This window comes from Plecotus auritus (genome assembly GCF_963455305.1).
Source record: "Plecotus auritus genome assembly, chromosome: 4".
Lineage (NCBI taxonomy): Eukaryota > Metazoa > Chordata > Mammalia > Chiroptera > Vespertilionidae > Plecotus > Plecotus auritus.
The window spans coordinates 134914457-134936868 of NC_137775.1; the positions used below are offsets into that span (position 1 = coordinate 134914457).

Consider the following 22412-nt stretch of genomic DNA (forward strand, 5'->3'; position numbering starts at 1 on the left):
CGGGCATGTGCCCTGACAGGGAATCTAACCATGACCTCCTAGTTCATAGGTCAACCCTCAACCACTGAACCACACTGGCCAGGCTGTTCCTTCTTTATTTAATATATCACAAAGGGGACAGGCCCCAGGATCAGTACCCTACCGGAATATGTCACTGACAAGTCAGGGAGGCCTTGTGGAGCAGGTCAGCCAGGGAACAGGAGAGACGCCTGATGAATTTTAAAACACGTGAGCCATAAATATAATACGACCCAGATGGAACAAGACAGAGTGAAGTCCCCAGTACTCGGTGAGTCTGAACCCCTGGAAAGGAGCACTAAGATGACAAAGGAAACCACAGAGCAATCCCAGCAGAGTCTAAATGAAAATCTGCGATCTCAAAGGGAACGCCGTTGTTTAAGCACTTACAATTTGATGGCTGTGGCCTGTGAAAGCTCACCGCGACCACGTGATGTCTCCACAGTGGTGAGGACCAGACAAAGTTGTTACCGTGTGTGTGTGTGTGTGTGTGTGTGTGTGTGTGTGTGTGTGTGTGTCTGCATGGGGCCCCAGCCACCCTCAGGTCTTGAGGTCTGGGAGAGCAGAGCTCCAAGATTCTGCTGCCCCCAGGCCACAGCAGGTCAGGGTCACCTGACTGCGGGTGAACTAGAAACACCTCTGTGAGGCCTCACAGGATCCTAGCAGAGAATCGAAGAGCAAGCACAGGGGGCAAGCTGAACTTGGCTGAGCGTCTCTTCAATCCACGGCCACACTGCCCCCGAGGTGACCATCCCAAACAGATGCTCCAGCTGCTCTCCCTGCCGAAAACCCTCGGTGGGTCCCCACTGCCTCCAGCATCCCTTCCAACCCTTCCGTGTCCTACAAACCTCTCCGGGCCTGGCTCTTGCCCGCCTCTGTCTCCTCAGCTTTGGCTGTGCCCTTCCATTCGACCTTGTCCCAGCCTTCCTGAGCTCTGTGCCCTTCCCTCCGCCTGGGCCCACCTCATCTGGCTTTATCCCTGCCCGTCAGCCCTGCATCACCTCCTCTCAGAAGTCAGAAGCAGCCCGTCACCGAGAGTGGGGGGGCGGCCCCTCCTCCCGCTCCTACAGCACCCTAGAAGGCCTGACACCGTGACTGCGTCAGCCACTGTAGGCCTTGTCCTTCTCCCGTACCAAAGCCCTAGAGAGCAGGACTACATGTCATCTGTGCCTGTCACCCAGCCTGGCCTGCTCGGCTCTGAGCACATGCTTAGTGTCTGGCGAATGAGCATGGGTGTCTAAGGCAGCTCCACCTGGCTGCCCACAGTGCCAGCCAGCCAGGAACGGAACTCCAGTCCTGAACCAACAACAGGGTGTGGCCTGTCCCCAACAGAAGAAACACGTTTCCATGGGACCAGCAGCAGGTAGCCCATGCCATTCGCATCTTTAAATAGAACCTCTGTGGGGCAAGGCGGGTCCAAGCTGGAGTTCTTTGGGGAACAGTGACAAGTGATGACTTCAGGCTACAGATGAAAGAGAATACAGATAAAAAGAAAGGCACAGGTTAGGGTGTTTTTCTTTATTATTAGAAAGAAGCAAGAACCCTGCTTCCAAATATGACAGAAGGCCTCTCCCTCTATCATATTTCAAACCTAATCTACTCCCAGACAATCTGAAGAGGTTTCCTTTTCCTTACAGGGGAAGGGGGTGTGGATTTTTGCTCACCAGATTTATTGTTTCCAGATGTTCATAGCTCTGGGGTTTGCTACAAGACTTCAGAGTAGCAGGGAGGCAGCGTCAGGGGTGGGGTGAGCAGAAGGGAGAGAGGGAAAACAGAAAGGCACCCAGAACAGCAGAGGCACTCCTACAGTCACCTCAGTGACCATCCTTTTCCTACTGAAAACACTTGCTAAGTCTAGACGGGGGCTCCTGTGCCAGCAGAACAAAGCCCGTGCTTCTGAAACGTCGGGGTGCTGCCCTCCGAGCAAGACACTCCATCTCTTGGGGAGGCTCCACGCAGGAGGCCTTCCCTGTGAACATGCTGTAAAAACGCCTGAGCAACTGCAAAGGCTGGCGTTTCCGTTGGAAACTCTGCCCCTCTGCCTCATAGCCACATCTGGGATGTGACAATATCTCGGAAGTAAAAGTGGGAGGAGGAGAACGCTTGGGGACTACCCTGTTTTGACCTCAGAGACGCTGTCCTCTGATAGCTTCTTGAGGTAACAGATAATGGATGGGCTCCCACAGTGAGTGTTTACATTAGGAACTGAGGAACAAGAGACCTAAATGCACAGCCATCTACCCTGGTTACATCTCTCTGAAACCGGACTCTGCACCAGAACAAAAAATGTCCAAATCTATTGCTGATCTCGTTACAATGAAATTCACACTCTGAGTCATGTGGAATAGCAAGGAATTTTTTCCCAGGTTTTTTTCCGTGCCATTCGTTTGTCTGACAACGAAACAACCTTGGCAAAGTAGGTAAAAAACACATGAAGACACGTCACAACTAGAATACTGACGTATAAAATGCTTCCAACATACTTGATAACCATATACTAGCAACTTAACCAAGATTTTGCATTTCTTAGTTAATTCATAAGAAAAAGAATACTCTTCGTTTACTTTTACAGACCTGAAATAAATGTAAAAACAATATTTATTTTTTCATTCAGCAGGTCTAGGTTTGTCATGCCCAGAATTTTTTATACTCACACGATGAGAATAAAATTCAAAGGTGAATCAGGCAATTCTTTGTTTCTTATTTGCTTTTTCTTATCCAACTTGTAGAGCTGAGTGAGCCCTCTGACTTTTTGAGTAGAAGGTACATGTTAATAAATACATAGGTTCATGACCACTTTCCATTCCCTTAGCAATGGCTGATCGCACGTGATGATCCCTAAATGTCGGCAGGGAGTGAGTTCTCTCGTACTTGGCATGTTATTGCTCACACCAGGTGAATTAGATACCGACCAGGAGTCAACATCCTTGCTCTGAAACTTGCATGTGACAATTAAATATTGCAGGAACTGGTGAACCATGTGAGAAGAGAATTGCTACTACTATAAAAACGAAATTGAGTGCTTTAGGAGACAGGGACAAGAAGCTGTTGTCCAATTAGGAGTCAATCCGAAAAGACTGCAGGACAGGGTGAGGGGATTGAAAAACCTGGAGAACTTCGCACTCAGGTTGCTCTGCTTTTCTCTAAAGAAACCCAAACTGACAACTGCACTGATGGGCATTTATTATAAGAAGGACCACAGGGAATTCCTCTCAGTAGACAAATACTAAAAAAAAAAAAAAATAAAGACGAAGTATGCTGAAAGATGTCAATTAAGTACCTATTCGTGTATTTTAAGTTAAAATGTTTATGGCATGCATTACCATTCTTTAATGACTAAGTGCTCTTGATCAAGGTGGACGGGTGGGCTTGCAACAGGTGGATGGAAAATAAAGGAGTCATCCAGGGAAGGAGTGACTGGAAGACACAGACACACAGATCTGAGAAAAATCTCCCTTTGCTCCTGTTCTCTGAAGACATCCAGGGTTAAAAGAAATTAGAATTCATACCCAGAACAGATGAGATCTTCAAACTGACGGTCTCAAAAACAAAATCTCAGTGGAAGTCAGTGGTTCTCGGAGGCATGGCTAAGCCTTTACACAGCGTCACCTTCTTGCATACAGTTAATACTACAGAAGAACTAGGGACTCAGCAAGCAGACGTGAAGGCAAAGGGACACCACCATTAACGCAAAAAGATGTCCCTACTAGCTCTCTTTCAGTATCGAGAGCCTGAGCTCCCCCATCCCTGCCTGCGAGACGCGTGTACAACCACCGGGATCCGCCCCTCACCTTCTGACGCTGCTGAATGTTGGCCACGGCGTCGGGCTGGAAGTCCAACTTGTCTGTGCGGCAGAGTTTCCAGTAGAGGATGACGACGATCACCATGACCACCAGCACGGGGATGACCACGCCGACGATGACCCAGAGGTTGTTGCTCTGGGACTCCGGCGACGGCCTCTTCACCCTGTCCACGGCTGCGGACAAGGAAGGAAGGTCTCTCAATAACACGTTCACTGGACAGCCCTTCTGGGCAGTGAGCGTGCCTTCTTCTAGGAGACACCTGGGAAGTTCCTGTCATTTCAGCCCAAGACAACGGGTTAAAGGCTGTGATCTCCTGAGCACAGGAAATGCGACCAAGTAAACAAGCACAACACAGAAGGTTATGTGGTGAACAGGTTAGGGATCACGGTGAGAGGTATGATGTGCCTAAAGCAACTTGGCTAATTCAATGGCGAAACTAGGTTAACGCCAGATCTCATGACTTTGTTTATTCTACCAGCTCCCCCTCAATTCTCAATGCAGGAATGCTTCCATACCAAAAAGGAGAAATCCTAAATATAGGCTACAAGCCCTGCCTTATATCCTCACCTGTGTCTCTCCCTAAACCCTTGAAACATGGCTTTTAATCAAAATTGATTTATCCAAGGTACCAGCTGCCAATTTTAAAATCATATTAAATCACTTCCTTTCTCGCTCCCCAGGCATCTTGGTGGCTGCTCTTGGTTGGGGGCCACCCCACACCCAAAGCAGGAAGATGGTGGCCACAAAGAAGACAAAAAGTCACCGGAGCCGATCAACTCTAGGTTCCAACACGTTTTGAAAAGTGACCAGTGCTGGGGTACAAGCAGACTCTGAAAATTATCAGACAAGGCAAAGCGAAACGGGACATCCTCGCCAGCGGCACCCAGCCTTCAGGAGATCCGAAATAGAGACCATGCCATGTTGGCCGGGACTGGGGTCCATCACCACAGTGGCAATAAGACCGGATGGGCACAGCGTGTGGAAAACACCGGAGTGTGACGCCTGGCGAGCATTGATCCAGGTGGTTCTGAAATCATGAGAAGCACGCCAGGACAGCGGGTGAAAAGCAAGTTGTGCAAAAATGTTCTTTAATAGAAACTGGCCAGAGCTTGTTTTTAAAATAATAATAACACTAAAGTAAAATTAAGTCAAGCTTACTTGGAATCCACCACTCCCCACCCTTCCTGCCACCCCCACCCCAGCCCCCCATCTTCCACGGCCTTAAGAGAATTATGGTTCAATTACTCTGTCCTTCTCAATTTCCTTCACCAGCTCCTTCCCCTAACCCTGCCTCCCAGTACTGGGCCCTCCGTACTCATCCCTCAGAGGACTCAGCTTTCTGAAAGCTCAGGTTCCAGGCACCAGGCTCAGAAAACCAAAATACCCCTCCTCTGTGCCCAACCTCCTCATCCACTGGGGCTGACTCAGAACCACCTCTCCAGGACATCACCTTTGCCTTTCGTTCTGGCTGTGTCTGTCTTGCAGGCAGGACCTTACTATTTCTTTTAAGATGTATTTTATTACATAAATGTACCACACTGACGTACTAGACTGCTTTGCTCATCCATATGGTCATGGCTCTAAGTCTCATCTTTTCAAATACATCTCAGTCGTCATGGGCAGGGACCACACTTGACGCTCTTTTCACATCCTCTAATGGTTAACACATGCGGGGGATCGAAAGGTTCCTTCCTGCTCAAGGATGTTAACAACACAAATGATTCTCGGTGCTGCTTTAAGTTTGGGTTGAGGCTCCGGAGAGAGGGAGGGAGGGGAGCCGGCCCTCTATAGCACATGCACTATGCAGGAGGCCCGAGTTCCAGAGCACAGCCTACGCGGGAAATAGAAAGATAACAGAGTGATAAAAATCTGTATCTTTAAATTTGGCCTAAATATAGCTCATTTTGCATGAAAACAAACAATATAGAAGGAAGGACAGAATCACATGGAGAGGCTGGGACAACTAGATGTTCTTTTTAGTCCTAACCTAGTGGAACCCTGGAAGAGGCACAGTTGATCACAACAAGGCCCTGACCCAGGGCCCACAGCTGCCTCGAGCTGGCCCTGGTATTGGGTAGGGATTCCAATTCCAGGACTGTTACCCTTGTGGTTTTTAGCACGAAAAGGAGGAAAGAGAGGTGCAAAGAAAAAACTATCACCACAGTTGGAAGTGAGCTTGAAAGGTGCCCATACCCTACTGCAATTTATCGTTGTTTTTAAATATTTTTATTGATTTTGAGAGAGAGAGAGAGAGAGAGAGAGAGAGAGAGAGAGAGAGAGAAATATTGATGTGAAAGCGAAACATCGATTGGCTGCCTCCTGCATGCCCCTACCGGGGACTAAGCCTGCAACCCTGACATGTGCCCTGACTGGGAATCAAACCAGCAACCTTTTGGTGCATGGATGACGCCCAACCAACTGAGCCACAGCAGCCAGGACCAATTCATCTTTTCAAAAGGTGAAGTGTTTCTCTGGAGTGCAACACCTCTCCGACAACCAGGAATGTCATATATGAAAAAAAGGTAAGTACGTGCTTTATTTTTCCTCACTGCTTTGAAATAGAACACACTAATATATAATTATATCTCAAATACACACACCACCAATGGTTATTTGCTGTAAGTCTCCCGTCTTTTATAAAATGGAGAAAGCGTACCCATTAGCCCTTGTCCTGGTTAGTGTCCAGGGACAAGTATAGAGTTCATGAAGAATCTTCCATTGCCAAAAATCATTTCACAGCTGTCATTTTAAAAACTGCCTTTGTTACCTACGTTTTTGCTCTACAGTTTTCCAATGTTCTCTGATGCTGAGTCCCTTCTAAACCCTTACCTACCCTTTTCTGTTGGAAGCAAGTATCACTGAGCTTTTACAAGGATTGCTCTCAGGATCATAAAGGAAAAATAGTCACATTAAAATAGCAGTCTGGCCCTAGCTGGTTTGGTTCAGTGGACAGAGCGCCGGCCTGTGGACTGAAGGGTCCTGGGTTCAATTCCGGTTAAGGGCACATGCCTGGGTTGTGGGCTCGGTCCCCAGTAGGGGGCCTGCAGGAGGCAGCCGATCAATGATTTTCTCATCATTGATGTTTCCATCTCTCTCTCTCCCTCTCCCTTCCTCTCTGAAATCAATAAAAAAAATATATATATATATATATGGCAGTCTGGTTCATAAAGGTATATTTAGAGAGAAATACACTCTTTCGTGCCACTCCTTTTCTTAATTTTAAATACCCAAAATCTGTGAGTTGGAAAAAAGTACTGAGAGCAGCCTTTGCCAGGAGAGAGGGGCCTCGTATCTTCCAAAAATAATAAAGAAATATCAAAATAACCTCTTTCTAAATAGTGGAGCGGTGTGAGGCTAGGGTGGGAGGCAAACAGGATTGAAAAGGGTGAGGATCAAGGGCTGCTTTGTGCTGAAAGACCCAGAAGGAAGCCAATAAATGCAGAGGGCACCGCCCAGCTTCCTGTGTGACTCACTGTCCCCACCAACGTTCAAAATGACATGTAAGATTCTGGAATAAATACAGAGAAAACACGTTATTTTACCTAAGACAAATTTCTGAAAAGAGAAATAGCACCGGAGTAGGGGAAAAAGTATTAACGTTAACTTAAGGTACTATAACTCACTATGAATGCTATGAATACAAAATACTAGGTAGAAAAAATAGCAGTGAAGGCTTTCACCACAAGCAATTGAAATAAAGAAGGTCTTTTCAAATACATGCTAACAACGAACATCTAATGTAAGGGCCGTTTAATAATACGGGTGGAAGGCATACGTCTACTACAGCCACATAAGAATGCTGTACGTTCAGAGTTCACTGTCAGGGAAAGACTGGCCTTCGAGCCCAGCACAGCACAGCACAGATGGCTACTCAGGGGCCAAGCCTCAGGCACTCACGTTGGGCAACAGCGCCTTGAATTCGGTAACCCAAGATAATGGCCGCTCTCTGGATGTCTATCTTGTTGATCAGGTCTGAAGACTTGACTGCACTGAGTCTTTCCCCGTCTTGATCCTCCACAAAGTAGATGAGCTGCACGGGATCGTCATCTCCCTCCAGCCGCGACACGTTTACCACCTGAAAGACAACGGAAACCAACAGCGTTTTAGAAGCTCATGTGTCCAGATGCCCTTTCTCTAGGCACTCAACCTTGACTGTGTTATTCAGCATTTATTCATCCTCATCCTAAGCTCCTTACATCATTTCGGGTTCCAGAATCCCTACAATGCTCTCTTGGTGGGAAGGGGGTCCGCTAAAGGGAAAGTTCCTCTGTGTAGAATAATGAAGGAGCTTCGGATTGCTCAGAGGCTTCTCTGAGACAAAAGGCCGGGAGGATACACAGACCACAGGCTTGCCAATCCAGGAATCTACCAAGAAGCTCCAATGTGTCATGGGAGGATGCTCCTGTCCTCACAGCATCAACCACAAAGGAACTATTAGTGGTTCTATCTAATTGCTCCTTGAATCTGTTAGTATTTTCTCTCTGTTCTTCTGGGGCAGGGCTTCTCAACATTGGTACTATTGCCATTTCGGTCCAGATAATTCTTAGATGTGAAGGTCTGTACCAAGCACTATAAGATGTTTAGAAGCATCCCTTCCCTCTACTTGCCAGAAGCCAGAGGTAACAGCCATGCCCTCCCTCACCAGTGGTGACAAGCAGAATGTCTCCAGGCCATGCCAAAATGTGCCCTGGGGGGAGCAAAATCATCACCGTTTGAGAGCCACTGCTCTTGGGATAAAAACTCTCACACATTCTTTAAGACCCCATCCTTAATAATGGATAGATCATTCAGAGAAATAATCAATAAGGAAATAGCAGATTTGAACAACACTACAGACCAAAGAAACCTAAGAGAGATATACAGAAAATTACATCCAATGGCAGAATACACATTCAAGTGCACACAGAACATTTTCCAGGCTAGACCATATACTAGGCCACAAAAATAGTCTCAACAAACGCAAGAAATTTTATCAAGTCTCTTTTCCGACCACAATAGTGAAACTAGAATCAATAATAGAAGGAAAGCTGGAAAATTCACAAATACGTGGAAATTAAAGAACACACTCCTGAAACAACCAATGGACCAAAGAAAAGATCAAAAGAAAAATAAGAAAATACCTTAAAACAAATGAAAGCAGAAAACACAACATACCAAAACTTATGAGATGCAGCAAAAACAGTTATAAGAAAAATGTTTATAGCTATAAATGTATACACCATGAAAAAGAAATATCTCAAATAAGCAATCAATTTACAAATCAAGGAACTACTAGTAGAATATGAAGAAAAAACTAAGCCCAAAGTTAGCAGAAGGAAATAATAAAGATTACAGCAGAAATAAATCAAATAGAGAACAGGAAAACAATAAAAGAAATTAACAAAATGAGCTGGTTCTTTGAAAAGATAAACAAAATTAACAAACGTTTAGCTACACTAACCAAGAAAAAATGAGAATTCTCAAAAATTATAAAAGACAGAGGAGGTATTACAATATATATCACAGAAATAGAAAGGATCAAAAGAGACTGCTATAAATAATTTTACACCAACAAATTGGACAACCTAGAAGAAATGGATTAATTCCTAGAACCATTCAAACTACCAAAACGAAATCATGAAGAAACAGAATATCTGAACAGACCAGTAACAAGTAAAGAGATAGAAGGCAATAATCAAAAAATTCCTAACAGAGAAAAGCCCAGGACCAGATGGGTCTCACTGACAAATTATAACAAACATTTAAAGAGTTAACACCAATCCTTCTCAAAAATTTCCCAACAACTGAAGAGGAGGGAATGCTCCCAAACCTGTTTTATGAAGCCAACATTATCCTGATACCAAAGTCAGGTAAGGACACTATCAGAAAAGTAAACTAAAGATCAATATATCCAATGAACATAGATGCAAAATTTCTCAACAAAATACTAGCAAACCAAATTCAACAGTACATTAAGAGGATTATACACCATGATTAAGTGGGCTTCATCCCTGAGATGGAAGGATGGGTCAACCTCCTTGCATCTCAGAGATGGGTCAACATTTGCAAATGATGGGTCAACATTTGCAAATCAATAAGTGTGATACATCACATTAATATATGAAAGATAAAATCATAAGATCATTCAATAGAAGTAGAAAAAGCATTGGACAAAATTCAACATTCATTCATGATAAAAAAAAAAAAAAAAACTCTCAACAAACTGAGTATAGAAGGATCATTACCTCAACATAGTAAAGGCCATATATGACAAATCCATAGTTAACATCATACTCAGTGATGAAAGGTTGAAAACTTTTTCTCTAAGATCAGGAACAAGACAAGGATACCTACCCACTCTCACCACTCCTATTCAACACAGTACAGGAAGTTCTAGCCACAGCAATCAGGCAAGAAAAATAAATAAAAGGCATCCAAATCAGAAAGGAAGACGTAAAATTGTCTCTGCTTGCAGATGACATGATCTTACATATTAAAAAAACCCTAAAGACTCTACCAAAAAACTATTACAACTAATAAATGAATTCATAAATTTGCAGGATACAAAATCAACACAATGAAATCAGTTATGTTTCTATAAACTAACAATGAACTATCTGAAAAAGAAATAAAGAAAATAGTGCCATTCACAATAGCATCAAAAATAAGAAAATACCTGGGAATAAATTTAGCCAAGCAAGTGAAAAATATGTACACTAAAAATTGTAAGACGTTGATGATTAAAGAAAACACAAATAGAAAGATATCCCATGTTCACATATAGGAAGAATTAATATTGTTAAAATGTCCATATTATCCAAAGTAGAGATTCAATGCAATCCCTATCAAAATTCCAATGGCATTTTTTACAGAAATAGAGAAAATAATCCAAAACTTTATATCAAACCACAAAAGACACTGCCGACAAAGGAGCCAAGAATACTCAATAGGAAAAAATAGTCTCTTTGATTAATAGTGTTAGGAAAACTGGACATTCACATGCAAAAGAATAAAACTGGACCACTCACAAAATTAGTTCTTAATGGAAAGACTTAAGTGTAAGACCTGAAACCATGAAACAGCGAAAAAAGCTCTTTAACACTGGTCTTAGCAAAGATTTTTTTTTTTTTTTAGATATGAGACCCAAAGCACAAGCAACAACAGCAAAAATAAACAAGTGGAACTACATCAAACTAAAAAGTTTCTCCCATTTGACCCAGTGATCCCACTTCTAGGAATATATCCCAAGAAACTAGAAACACGAATCAGAGAGGACATATGCAACCCTATGTTCATAGCAGCACAATTCACCATAGCAAAGATTTGGAAACAGCCTAAGTCAGTGGTCGGCAAACCGTGGCTCACTAGCCACATGCAGCTCTTTGGCCCCTTGAGTATGGCTCTTCCACAAAATACCATGTGCGGGCGCGCACGTACTGTGCGATTGAAACTTCGTGGCCCATGCGCAAAAGTCGGTTTTCGGCTCTCAAAAGAAATTTCAATCGTTGTACTGTTGATATTTGGCTCTGTCGACTAATGAGTTTGCTGACCACTGGCCTAAGTGCCCATCAGCAGATGAGTGAATTAAAAAACTGTGGTACATCTACACAATGGAATACTACGCTGCGGTAAAAAAGAAGGAATTCTTACCATTTGCAACAACATGGATGGAGCTGGAGAGCATTACGCTAAGTGAAATAAGCCAGGCAGAGAAAGATAAATATCACATGATCTCACTCATTTATGGAATATAATGAACAACGTAAACTGATGAACAAAAACAGATCCAGAGACAGAGAAACATAGATCAGAACGTCAAACCTCAGGGAAGGTAGGGGAGCGTGGGGGTAAGGGGGAGAGATCAACCAAAGGACTTATATGCATGCATATAAGCCTAATCAATGGACACAGACAACAGGGGGGTGAGGGCATGAATGGGGGCGTTGAGGGGTAATGGGGGAATAAGGACACATGTAATACCATAATCAATAAAGAAATAAAATAAAATAAATAAAAAATAAATTTAAAAAAATAAAATAAGAAGTTTCTACACAGCAAAAGAAACAATCAACAAAAATGAAAAGGCAGCCTATGGAATGTGAGAAATATTTGCAAATCATATATCTGATACAGGTTTAATATCCAAAATATACAAGGAACTCATACATTTCAATAGAAAAAAATTTGAATAGACTTTTTTTCCACAGAAGACATACAAATGCCAACAGGCATATGAAAAGCTGCTCAACATCTAGTCATCAGGAAAATGCAAATCAAAACCACCATGAGATATCACCGCATACCTGTGAGAATAGCTAATATCAAAAAGCAAGAGATAAGTGCTGGTAGGATGTTATAAAAAGGGAACCCTAGTGCACTGTTGGTGGGAATATAAGTTGGTGCAGCCATTATGGAAAATAGTATGGCAGTTCCTCCAAATTTTAAAAAGAACTACCATATGATCCAGCAATTATACTTCTGGGTATATATCCAAAGGAAATGAATTCACTATGTTGAAGAGGTATCTGCACCCTCATATCCACTGCAGCATTATTCACAACAGCCAAGACATGGGAACAACGTACGTGTGTATGTACGGGTGAACAGACAAAGAAAATGAAGCATACATAAAAAATGGAACAATACTCACCCATAAACATAGCAGGAAATCCTGCCGTTTATAACAACACGGATGGCCCTTGATAGCATTATGTTAGGTGACATAAGTCAAAGATACACACTGTATGATCTCATCTATATGTGGAATGTTATTTAAAAAAAAAAAAAAAAAAAAAAAAGGCAACTCATAGAAAGAGTAGATGGGTGGCTTCCAGAAGGTGGGCCTGAGGGAAATGGGTAAAGGTTGTCAAAGGGAACCAACTTCCAGTTATATGTCCGGGGATCTAAGATACAGCATGGAGAATGCAGTTAATGATACTATGCTGTATACTTAAATGTTGCCAAGAGAAGAGATCTTACACATTCTTACCACACACACATACACAAAAGTAACTGTGAGCAATGGGTGTATTAACTAACCTCACTATGATAATCATTTCTCAATAAATACTTACATCACATCATCTCCTTGCACACCTTAAACTTACACAATGTCCTACATCAATGTATCTCAATCAAGCTGGAAAAAATTCTCATAAATACATAATTTGCTGGATAAAATAGTGCTTTGATTTGTTTCAAAATCAATATCTCTCTGGTGTTCAGGGTAGTCCTTTACAATAGCACTTCAGAAACTGGTACATTTCATACATCACAGTTTTACATAAATAGAGCCTTCTATTGTGTTGCTATTTCTCTTATCAATATGCAAAAATTCTATTGCCCATTCAGACTCCAGCAGAACGCTGACTGATGTTCTGAGTAAGTGATCAACCATGACGCCGAGCCCTCTATTTCATACACGCAGTTAGAATCTTTGGTCTCTACACCTGCTATTGGCTAAAGAACTGCCACTTTCCTAGCCACGTGTGCAGGACTGTAACACTGCTTTGCACTCCAGACACAGCTGCTGGACTCCCTCACCACTGGAAACTTCTGGCCAATCAACAACTTCATGATTCCACTGCGAACACGTTTTTTTGTTTTGTTTTGTTTTGTTTTTAATAAATCTTTATTCAGATTATTACAATTGTTTCTCCTTTTTCCCCCATAGCTCCCCTCCACCCGGTTCCCACCCCACCTTCTGCCCTTATCTCCCCCTCACTGTCCTCATCCATAGGTGTATGATTTTTGTCCAGTCTCTTCATGAACCCCCCATACCCCTTTCCCCCTGAGAATTATCAGTCCACTCCCTTTCTATGCCCCTGATTCTATTATATTCACCAGATTATTCTGTTCCTCAGGTTTTTAATTCACTTGATTTTTAGGTTCACTTGTTGGTAGGTATGTATTTGTTGTTCATAATTTTTATCTTTACTTTTTTCTTCTTCCTCTTCTTTAAGAATACCTTTCAGCATTTCATATAATACTGGTTTGGTGGTGATGAACTCCTTTAGCTTTTTCTTATCTGTGAAGCTCTTTATCTGCCCTTCCATTCTGAATGATAGCTTTGCTGGGTAGAGTAATCTTGGTTGTAGGTTCTTGCTATTCATCACTTTGAATATTTCTTGCCACTCCCATCTGGCCTGCATAGTTTCTGTTGAGAAATCAGCTGACAATCATATGGGTGCTCCCTTGTAGGTAATTAACTGTTTTTCTCTTGCTGCTTTTACGATTCTCTCTTTGTCTTTTGCTCTTGGCATTTTAATTATGATGTGTCTTGGTGTGGTCCTCTTTGGATTCCTTTTGTTTGGGGTTCTGTGGGCTTCCTGGACTTGTAAGTCTATTTCTTTCACCAGGTGGGGGAAGTTTTCGGTCATTATTTCTTCCAATAGGTTTTCAGTATCTTGCTCTCTCTCTTCTTCTGGCACCCCCATAATTCTGATGTTGGTACGCTTGAAGTTGTCCCAGAGTCTTCTTACACTATCTTTAACTTTTTGGATTTTTTTTTCTTTTTGCTTTTTCGGTTGAGTGTTTTTTGCTTCTTTGTATTTCAATTCTTTGACTTGATTCTTGTGTTCCTCTAGTCTGTTGTTGGGTCTCTGTATAATATTTTTTATTTCAGTCAGTGTATGTTTAATTTCTAGTTGGTCCTTTTTCATATCTTCGAGGGTCTCGTTATATTTATCGGCCTTTTCTAGGATATTCTTGAACAGCCTTATAATCGTGGTTTTGAATTCTATATCCAGTCGTTTGTTTTCCTCCATTTCTTTCTTTTGTGATCTGTTTCTTTGACGCCGCATTTTCACTGCTTCCCTGAGTTGGTAGGGTAGATTTGTGTGCTAGGTTTCCTATATGGCCCAGTGGGTGGACACTCTTGGTGCACCCCTTTGTGGACTATGTGTACAGCCTTGTTATAGTTAAGTCTTGATTGTTGTTGGTATCACTGGGAGGAATTGACCTCCAGGCCAGTTGGCTGTAAGGATCAGCTGTGTCTACGCTGGGAGAAGTTTGGTGCTGGAGACAGCCTTATAGGATTAGACTTGCCAAATTGCAATAGCCTCTGTGCTCAGCTTGGATGGGGTGGAGTCTCAGGGCGGAGCAGATAGTCTTGGCTTCCAGTCAGCCTTGCCCTTGCGTGCATGCGCGCCTGCAGACCTCTGCCTTCCCCGGCTCCCGAGTCTCCGCCCGAGAGTCCAGATTCCCCCCGCAAGAGCGTGGGTCCCCAGGGGCTCGCCTGGAACTGGGGTTCAGTGCAGTCAGAACTGGGGCTCAGTGCAGTCAGGAGCTTCGGACTCCCTTCTGCTAGGGAAAGCCTGTGGCAACCTCCGCAGCCTTTGTGCACACTGGCGTGAGCGCCTCCAGAACCCTGCCTGCCGGGGCTCCCCCGGGTCTCCGAGTCTCCGGGTGCCTTTCTCTCTACCTGACAGTCCAGACACCCCCTGTATGAGCCTGGGTCCACGGAGTTTCGCCCGGGACTGGGGTTCAGTGCAGTCAGAACTGGGGTTCAGTGTGGTCGGGGGCTTCCTTCCACCTTCTGCCAAAGAAAGTCAGCCAGGCTCTCAGCCGCCCTTCCTCTCTGCGCGCACGAAGACCCTTTGCCATACCTCCAATTCTCTGTGAGCTTTTCTCTTTCCTTCTAGTTGAAGAATTTCCACTCAGCCACCTTTCCTGTGGTTCTGGATGGTGTCCGTTCTGTCTTTTAGTTGTAGTTTTGAAATTGTTGTGCGTGGCAGCAGTTTAGGTGCTTACCTATGCTGCCATCTTGGTTTCTCGCCACGAACACCTTCTTATATAAAGATCCTTAACAACGCGGGTCCAAACCCTCTTCCCTGGAGACACCATTCTTTATGCCTCTCCATCCTGAGATGTGCTCATCTGTCCTGCCCCGTTTGGTGTTTCTAGGCCAGTTACCCGACCATTTCTGTTCCCTAACCACCTACGCCTGTCCCTGAATGGTACTAATTTTTTATTAGCCTTCAGGATGACTATTAACAAAGGGCTACTAAAAAGCAAGTCGACTGGGGGGAGGGTGTGGCGGGGGGGGGGGGTCAATCGGGGAAAAAGGAGACATATATAATCCTTTAACCAATAAAAATAAAAAGCAAGTTGATTATACCCTTACATCCCTCCACCTATGTGCCTATTTATTCCATTGAAATGTTCGGATACATTTTAGAAATGGTTTCTTCTCAGTAACCGTATTTCCAATTTCCAGTGATACCACCTTAATTAAAGGTTCTACAGAGCTTTTCTGATCTGAAAATAACCATCAGGAAAAGCTAATTCCAGCATCCTTTCTGGGTGACCCCTTATCAGACTCATAGCTGGAATGCATGCAACCATGGCGTGATAGAGTCATCAATTGGGGCAACATTTTCAGTTTCATTTTTAAAATTATTTTCTGATTAAAATCACATGTTCACTATAGAAATTTTGAAAAGCACGAAGGAAAATGTATAATGAATAAAATGAAAATCACCTCAAATTCAACCAACCAACAAAATCACTGTAAATATTTTGGCATATTTCCTTCCATTAATTTTTTTCATGGGTTTTACATTAACATTTGGATTAAATTGCATGCATTCTTTTTTTAAAATATATTTCTATTGATTTCAGAGAGGAAGGGAGAGGGAGAGAGAGAAACATCAATGATGAGAGAGAATCATTGATTGGCTGCCTCCTGCACGCCCCCTACCGGGGATCAAACCCGCAACCCAGGCATATGCCCTTGACCAGAATCGAACCTGGGACCTTTCAGTCCACAGGCCAACGTTCTATCCACTGAGCCAAGCCAGCTAGGGCACATACATTCTTTTATAGCCTCTCTTCACTTGAAGATTTTTCTATATTGCTCACTAATTCAAAAAAATGACAATGGCTGCACAATATTCTAACATAAAAAGTCACGACAATCTACCCATTCCCCAGATGCTGGGCATTTAGATTGTTTTAATACTTTCACTTTTACAAATACTTCTGAAGAGTCCTGTGCTCTGCACATAAGTCCTTGTCTCAAATGCAGATGAGAAGCAGGGCATGGTTTCTAAGAAAGCCATCAGATGCCACTGTTACCAGGGGGTGGCGTGGTTAATGTTCACAAATCCAGTATTCCTTATAGAGCCTTCCAATCTAATGTAGCACCTCATCATGTCATGTGATGGTGCTTTATAACTGCATTATGTGCATTTATTAACCTCTACCCAGACCTTGAGTTCTATGAAGCCAGGGTTACTGAATAAGGCCAACCTTTTATAATTCATTTTCATTTTTATTTATTTTATATTCACATATTTGTTTTATAGTTATGTTAATTAATATTACTCTCAATTTTTATTAGTTTTCAAGTTCCTCTGTATTTTTTTTTTTATCCTCACCCAAGGATATTTTTCCATTGATTTTTTTTTTTAATACATCCCTATTTATTTCAGAGAGGAACAGAGAGGAAGAGAGAGATAGAAACATCAATGATGAGAGGGAATCATTGATTGGCTGCCTCCTGCACGTTGGTCTGAGTCTGCAATGCAGGCATGTACCCTTGACTGGAATCGAACCTGGGACCCTTCAGTCCGCAGGCTGACGCTCTATCCACTGAGCCAAACCGGCTAGGGCAAGTTCCTCTTAGAAACCTAATCACCACCTCTGTGGGAGGGGAAATAAAGAGCAATGCTTACAGGGGAAAACCTGGTAAAAGAGTTGGGGAACAATGATGCTAGCTCTAGGCCAACAATCCCTCCTCCCCACTCAAGCATCAGTTCTCCATTCTTCTCTCTAATGCTCCTAAACCATCAACCTCCCACCTGACATGTCTGGGTTCCACCCTGGTTTCCTGTCTGGAATGCCACAGTTCTAAATTTTCCTAGCTCTACAAGCAGCAGTTGGTAAAGGAAAAATCGAAAATAACATTAATGCACATTGAGATGGAATATATCACAGCCACAACCTCCAACTCACTGTGAGCCTGTGCACTTTAAAATGGGTCACTTTTTGACTCAAATGAATCTGTCATTTGTAACCTCTCTGCCAAGTTACAGGGTGAAGAACATCTGGGCAATATGAGACAACCAGGAGTGGCAGGAGGAGGCAGGAGGAGGTGCTAGAATAGAAGGCAGAACGTTTTCCTCTTTCGGATCTCTTATGGCCTGTTCCTGATGAATGGCTCTCTCTGTGATGCTCTGAGTAACATTACCATTCCACAAATGATTACATTCTGGGTATTAAAAAATTACTTTTTGAAAAATAAGGTCATCTGATGGCATGGCAATCCACTAACACAATTCTTTCGCTGTCCTCCCCATAAGGTCCATTCCTATACTGACCACTTACTGAGGACTCGGGAAATATTTGTCTAGACCAGGGGTGGGCAAACTTCTTGACTCGAGGGCCACAATGGGTTCTTAAACTGGACCGGAGGGCCGGAACAAAAGCATGGATGGAGTGTTTGTGTGAACTAATATAAATTCAAAGTAAAGGAGCAGAGGGGAGAGCAAGAGAACCCTCCGCTCTTTCGGCTCCGCGGGCCGGATAGAACAGCCGAACGGGCCGGATCCGGCCCGCGGGCCGTAGTTTGCCCACAGCTGGTCTAGACTCTAGTTGAACTGAAATGCTACCCCATTTCAGTTGCCACCTTATTATAGCAATCCACCTCAATCAGAATTTTCTCCTTTGCATGAAAATACGGGACAGTGTTAGCCTGCTTTCTCTCCTCCCCTCCTCCTCGGGCCTCCCTGGGTACCTGCACCACGCTGTTCCCGGCAGCCACGGTGGCCCTTCTCCACATCCGCCTCCGGGTGGTAACCTCACTCAGCAGCTGGGCCAGTTTGCGCTCCATCTCAGCTTGAAACACTTCATTCTGGAGCTGCTTCTCAACGACGCCCAGGAGCACTACATTTAAATGGAAACACACACAGGCTCCACAGTGAGTTAGAGGTGGCAGGAAAAAATGGGTAAGTGTATAAGAGAAAGTAGCATAGGGTTACTATAAAATGCCAATCCCTAGAGCAGCGATTTTCAACCTTTTTCATCTCACGGCACACATAAACTAATTACTAAAATTCTGCAATATGGCAATCTGAAAAAAAAAATTAGTGTAATTTTGATTCATTCACACCAGACGGCTACTGTGGTGTTGGCTGCTGTCATTTTTTTATTTGACAATCTAAGGGAAAAGAGGTCAGTGCCCCTGACTAAATAGCATGGGTACTGCATGTTTTAAAAATTATTGCGACACCCAGGTTGAAAATCGCTGCCCTAGAGAGGAGACATTAAGAAAGGGGAAAGCGAGGAAGAATCCCGGAAGCACTGCTCATGGGTCTTGTCTAGTTCTCAGCTCCACGTGTTACAAGGACTGGTGGTCAGAAGTCCCAGAAACTCAGCAATGCACAGGGGCTTTGGGGCTACGAGGGCCTGTAAAAGATCAAATATTTTGTCTGCACTTATTTTCAAGATTTCTGGAAATGGTTTTAAGTTCGTATCTTGTCTCATAAACTGACTAAAGATAAGGTGCCTGTCTTCAGACATCTGCTGTAAACAAGATTATCTAAGCAGACAATCTGCCAGATTTTCTGTTCAGCCAGCACTGGCTCAAATCCCCTGCGATAGGACCACAGGCAAGTCACTGAACCGCTATGAAAACTATCTGGAAAATGAGGCCACGGTACCAGGCAGAGGTGGGGCCTTTACATGGAATGTTGTATGTGAAGCAAGGAGGAATTGCAGGTACAGGAATGCATACATGGTCACTGTCACCATCTGTGTGCTTCCTCTCATGACTAGCTCCTCATGGTGCTGCTCACACAATGGGCACCAATGAGCATGTTACTACCTCTTACACTTCCGTATAACCAGGTTAGAAAGTCTCATTTAGCAATGCCATCGCTGTAAATCTCTGACCCAGGTCTCCAAGACTTTAAAAAAGGCTTCTATATGCTTACCAAGTTACCTTACTTGTCCTTATAAAACCAAACAAATAAGACTTTTAGAGAAAGAAAGAAAAAAAAAGATCCTTGCTTCAGAGCCTTGTCCTATTCTGGGTCAGAATACTGTCAATTCCTGTTAGACTGCCCTGGACTTGATATGTGAATTTTAGAGAAAGCCAGTCCTTTTTGGGCCATAACTCAGTGGGACACGTTCCACAGTCAAATCTGAATCCCTTTCTCATTCATTCTTTGCCAAGAATTTAAAGTACACTTTGCCCTGAATTTAGGACTGAGAAACAGGAAAGGCGGTATCATTCTTAATATTCCTGCACAGACTTCTTATTATCCCCGTTCCCAAAATATGGTGTTATGTGAAACATACCTGTTCTTACCCAAGAGGACTTCAACAACTGAGACAGGTTGAGCTGCGGGTACTGGAAGGCTATAAAAAGGAAAGGGTTAGGGAAGGAGACAAATCTGTAAAAAACAGTCAGAAAGGAAACACTGGGTAAGTCACAGGAGACTGCCTTTCCTATATGATTTAGCACTAAATATGGAAGAAGAAAATGCCAGACTGGCGTGAAGGCGTGGACAGTAAGCAGTCTCTAAGCATATTAGTTTCACGGAGAAAGAGGGACAAAAAGAAAGGAAGGACTTGCTCCAGTGACATCGTGGGACACCGCGTCCCAGGGTCACGCGCACGAAAAGCCACTGCTCCAGAGCAGTGAGTTTTCACGCTGTGTTCCTCAGGGCCCTGGGTTTCCCAGCAGTGACTCAGGGCCGACGACCCTTGCGCTGGCTCGCGTGGGCCAGACCTGGCGTACACCTATTATCCAGCATATTATTTACCCACATCTTCACATACACAGCTGGAAGTGGCTCGATGTAAATAACGATTATATCCCTGTCTACTGCTTCATTTGACAAGTTATCTTTAGCATTTAATTAACAGTACACTAAATACATGAAGAATCCCTAGACCATTTGGCTGTTCCATTTTGGAAGAAAAAAAAAAATTGGGGGGCGGGGCCTGACTTCAACTCTGGAATCTACTGCTTTTTTTGTGTTTGCTTTTTTTGTTTTGGAAGTAAATGTCTCTTCCAACCCTCTCCATGTGCACTGTGAATCTAATTGACAGGAAGAAAAGTTGGCTTTTTTTTTTTTTAAGTGTGCACAAAATAAAAGTCACTCTTTTTGGGGTCTAGTTTTATGGGCTTTGACAAATGCATAGAGTCATGTAACCACCACCACAATAAAGACATAGACATCGCCACCGCCCCCACCCCTCGCAAAAAAAAAAATGCCTCCTGCTATCCTTTTTGATCTAGCTTTCCTCCCACCTCTCACCCCTGGCGACCAGAGATCTGTTCTCCACCCCCTTCTGCAGAACTGGCCTAATCTTTAATAGCACCCCATTCCTCTGAACAGAGAAAAAAAACCAGGCCCAGGGTGAGGAGGGCTCTGGAGGCCCACCCTGGCTTGATTCTGAGACGTTCCAATGGATCTGATTTATATTCTGGATTTCAGCTAAACATTTCATTTGAGAAAAAGCGGGCCACCAACGAAATGCTCACAGCCACATTCCCAGTGCCATCCAGAAGAGTAGTACTCACGTTCGGCGATCTGGAGCACCGGGTACCCCAGATAGAAACTGAACTCCACCACACTCAAGTTCCTGAGCAGCTCGCTCACTTGCGTCCCATTCCAGAACCCCTGCGTGCCTTTAACAGCAAAGACGATATTCACAGGGCCCCGGCGAGGCGCCACCCTGGGAGAGCCCACAGTGATATTCAAGATCTGAAAGAAGGAAGTCAGAAGCAGCTTCTAAAATAAATGAAAATGGTCCGCTGAAAGCCTGACTATGATTTCTCTCTCACAATTTCTCTCATCAATTTTTTTTTCCCCCCAAAAAAGGGAACATTTTTTAGCCCTAGCCGTGTGGGTCAGGTGGTTGGAGCATTGTCCTGTACACCAAAAGGTTATAGGTTCAATTCCTGGTCAAGCCACATACCTAGGCTGCAGGTTCAATCCCCAGTAGGGGGCGTGTACAGGAGGCAACTGAGTGATGTTTCTCTCTCACATCAATGTCTCTCTCTCCCTCTCCTCCCCTCCCCACCTCCAAATCAATAAACATATGCTTGGATGAGGGTTAAAAAAAAAAAAGAGGGAACATTTTTAAAGGAAGAGTAGCGGGTTTCAATGGCCTGGTTCCCTTTTGCAATACTTTTAACTCCTCAGGATACTGAAAATGTTTTTTACATTAAGTGATGAACTGAGCACATGTATCTATAGTCCCCTCCTCTCCCCCTCCCATCCTAGATCCCACAGAAAGAACAGTAAAGCTGAACAAAGAAGCGGAAGTCCATAACAGCACTGAGAATGAAGAAAACCTGAGATTCTGTCAAATTTCTGGAAAATGGAGAGGATGGGATCATGCTGATACAAACTAGAATGGAGTGACCAAGACCTAGAACACACACAGGCACAGGCTCCCACACAGGCACAGGCTCCACGGTTGGGAGCCAGAAGAACCAAGAGTCTGCTGCCACAATTAATTAAAGGCTGTGTGCCCAGGAGCCCAGTCAATTTCCTCCCTCCTTTTCCTTTCTAATAGCCACACCCAGGCCAACACAGAGATGCTAACAGCAGCCACGTTCCACCAAAATAGCTCAAAGCACTGCTCCCTAAGGAC

The 22412-nt window shown here is 43.7% G+C and overlaps 1 protein-coding gene across 2 annotated transcripts in view; it reads right to left on the minus strand.

Moving 5' to 3' along the window:
• Positions 1-22412, minus strand: part of KIAA1549 — a 152088-nt gene that overhangs the window by 52278 nt on the left and 77398 nt on the right. For both annotated transcript variants that reach the window (XM_080664907.1, XM_080664906.1), the window contains exons 6-10: positions 21334-21517; positions 20103-20162; positions 18538-18686; positions 7719-7896; positions 3810-3994 (exon numbers count right to left, since the gene is read on the minus strand). In XM_080664907.1, the coding sequence (XP_080521033.1) occupies positions 3810-3994; positions 7719-7896; positions 18538-18686; positions 20103-20162; positions 21334-21517 (756 nt within the window). The remainder of the gene's footprint in view (positions 1-3809; positions 3995-7718; positions 7897-18537; positions 18687-20102; positions 20163-21333; positions 21518-22412) is intronic.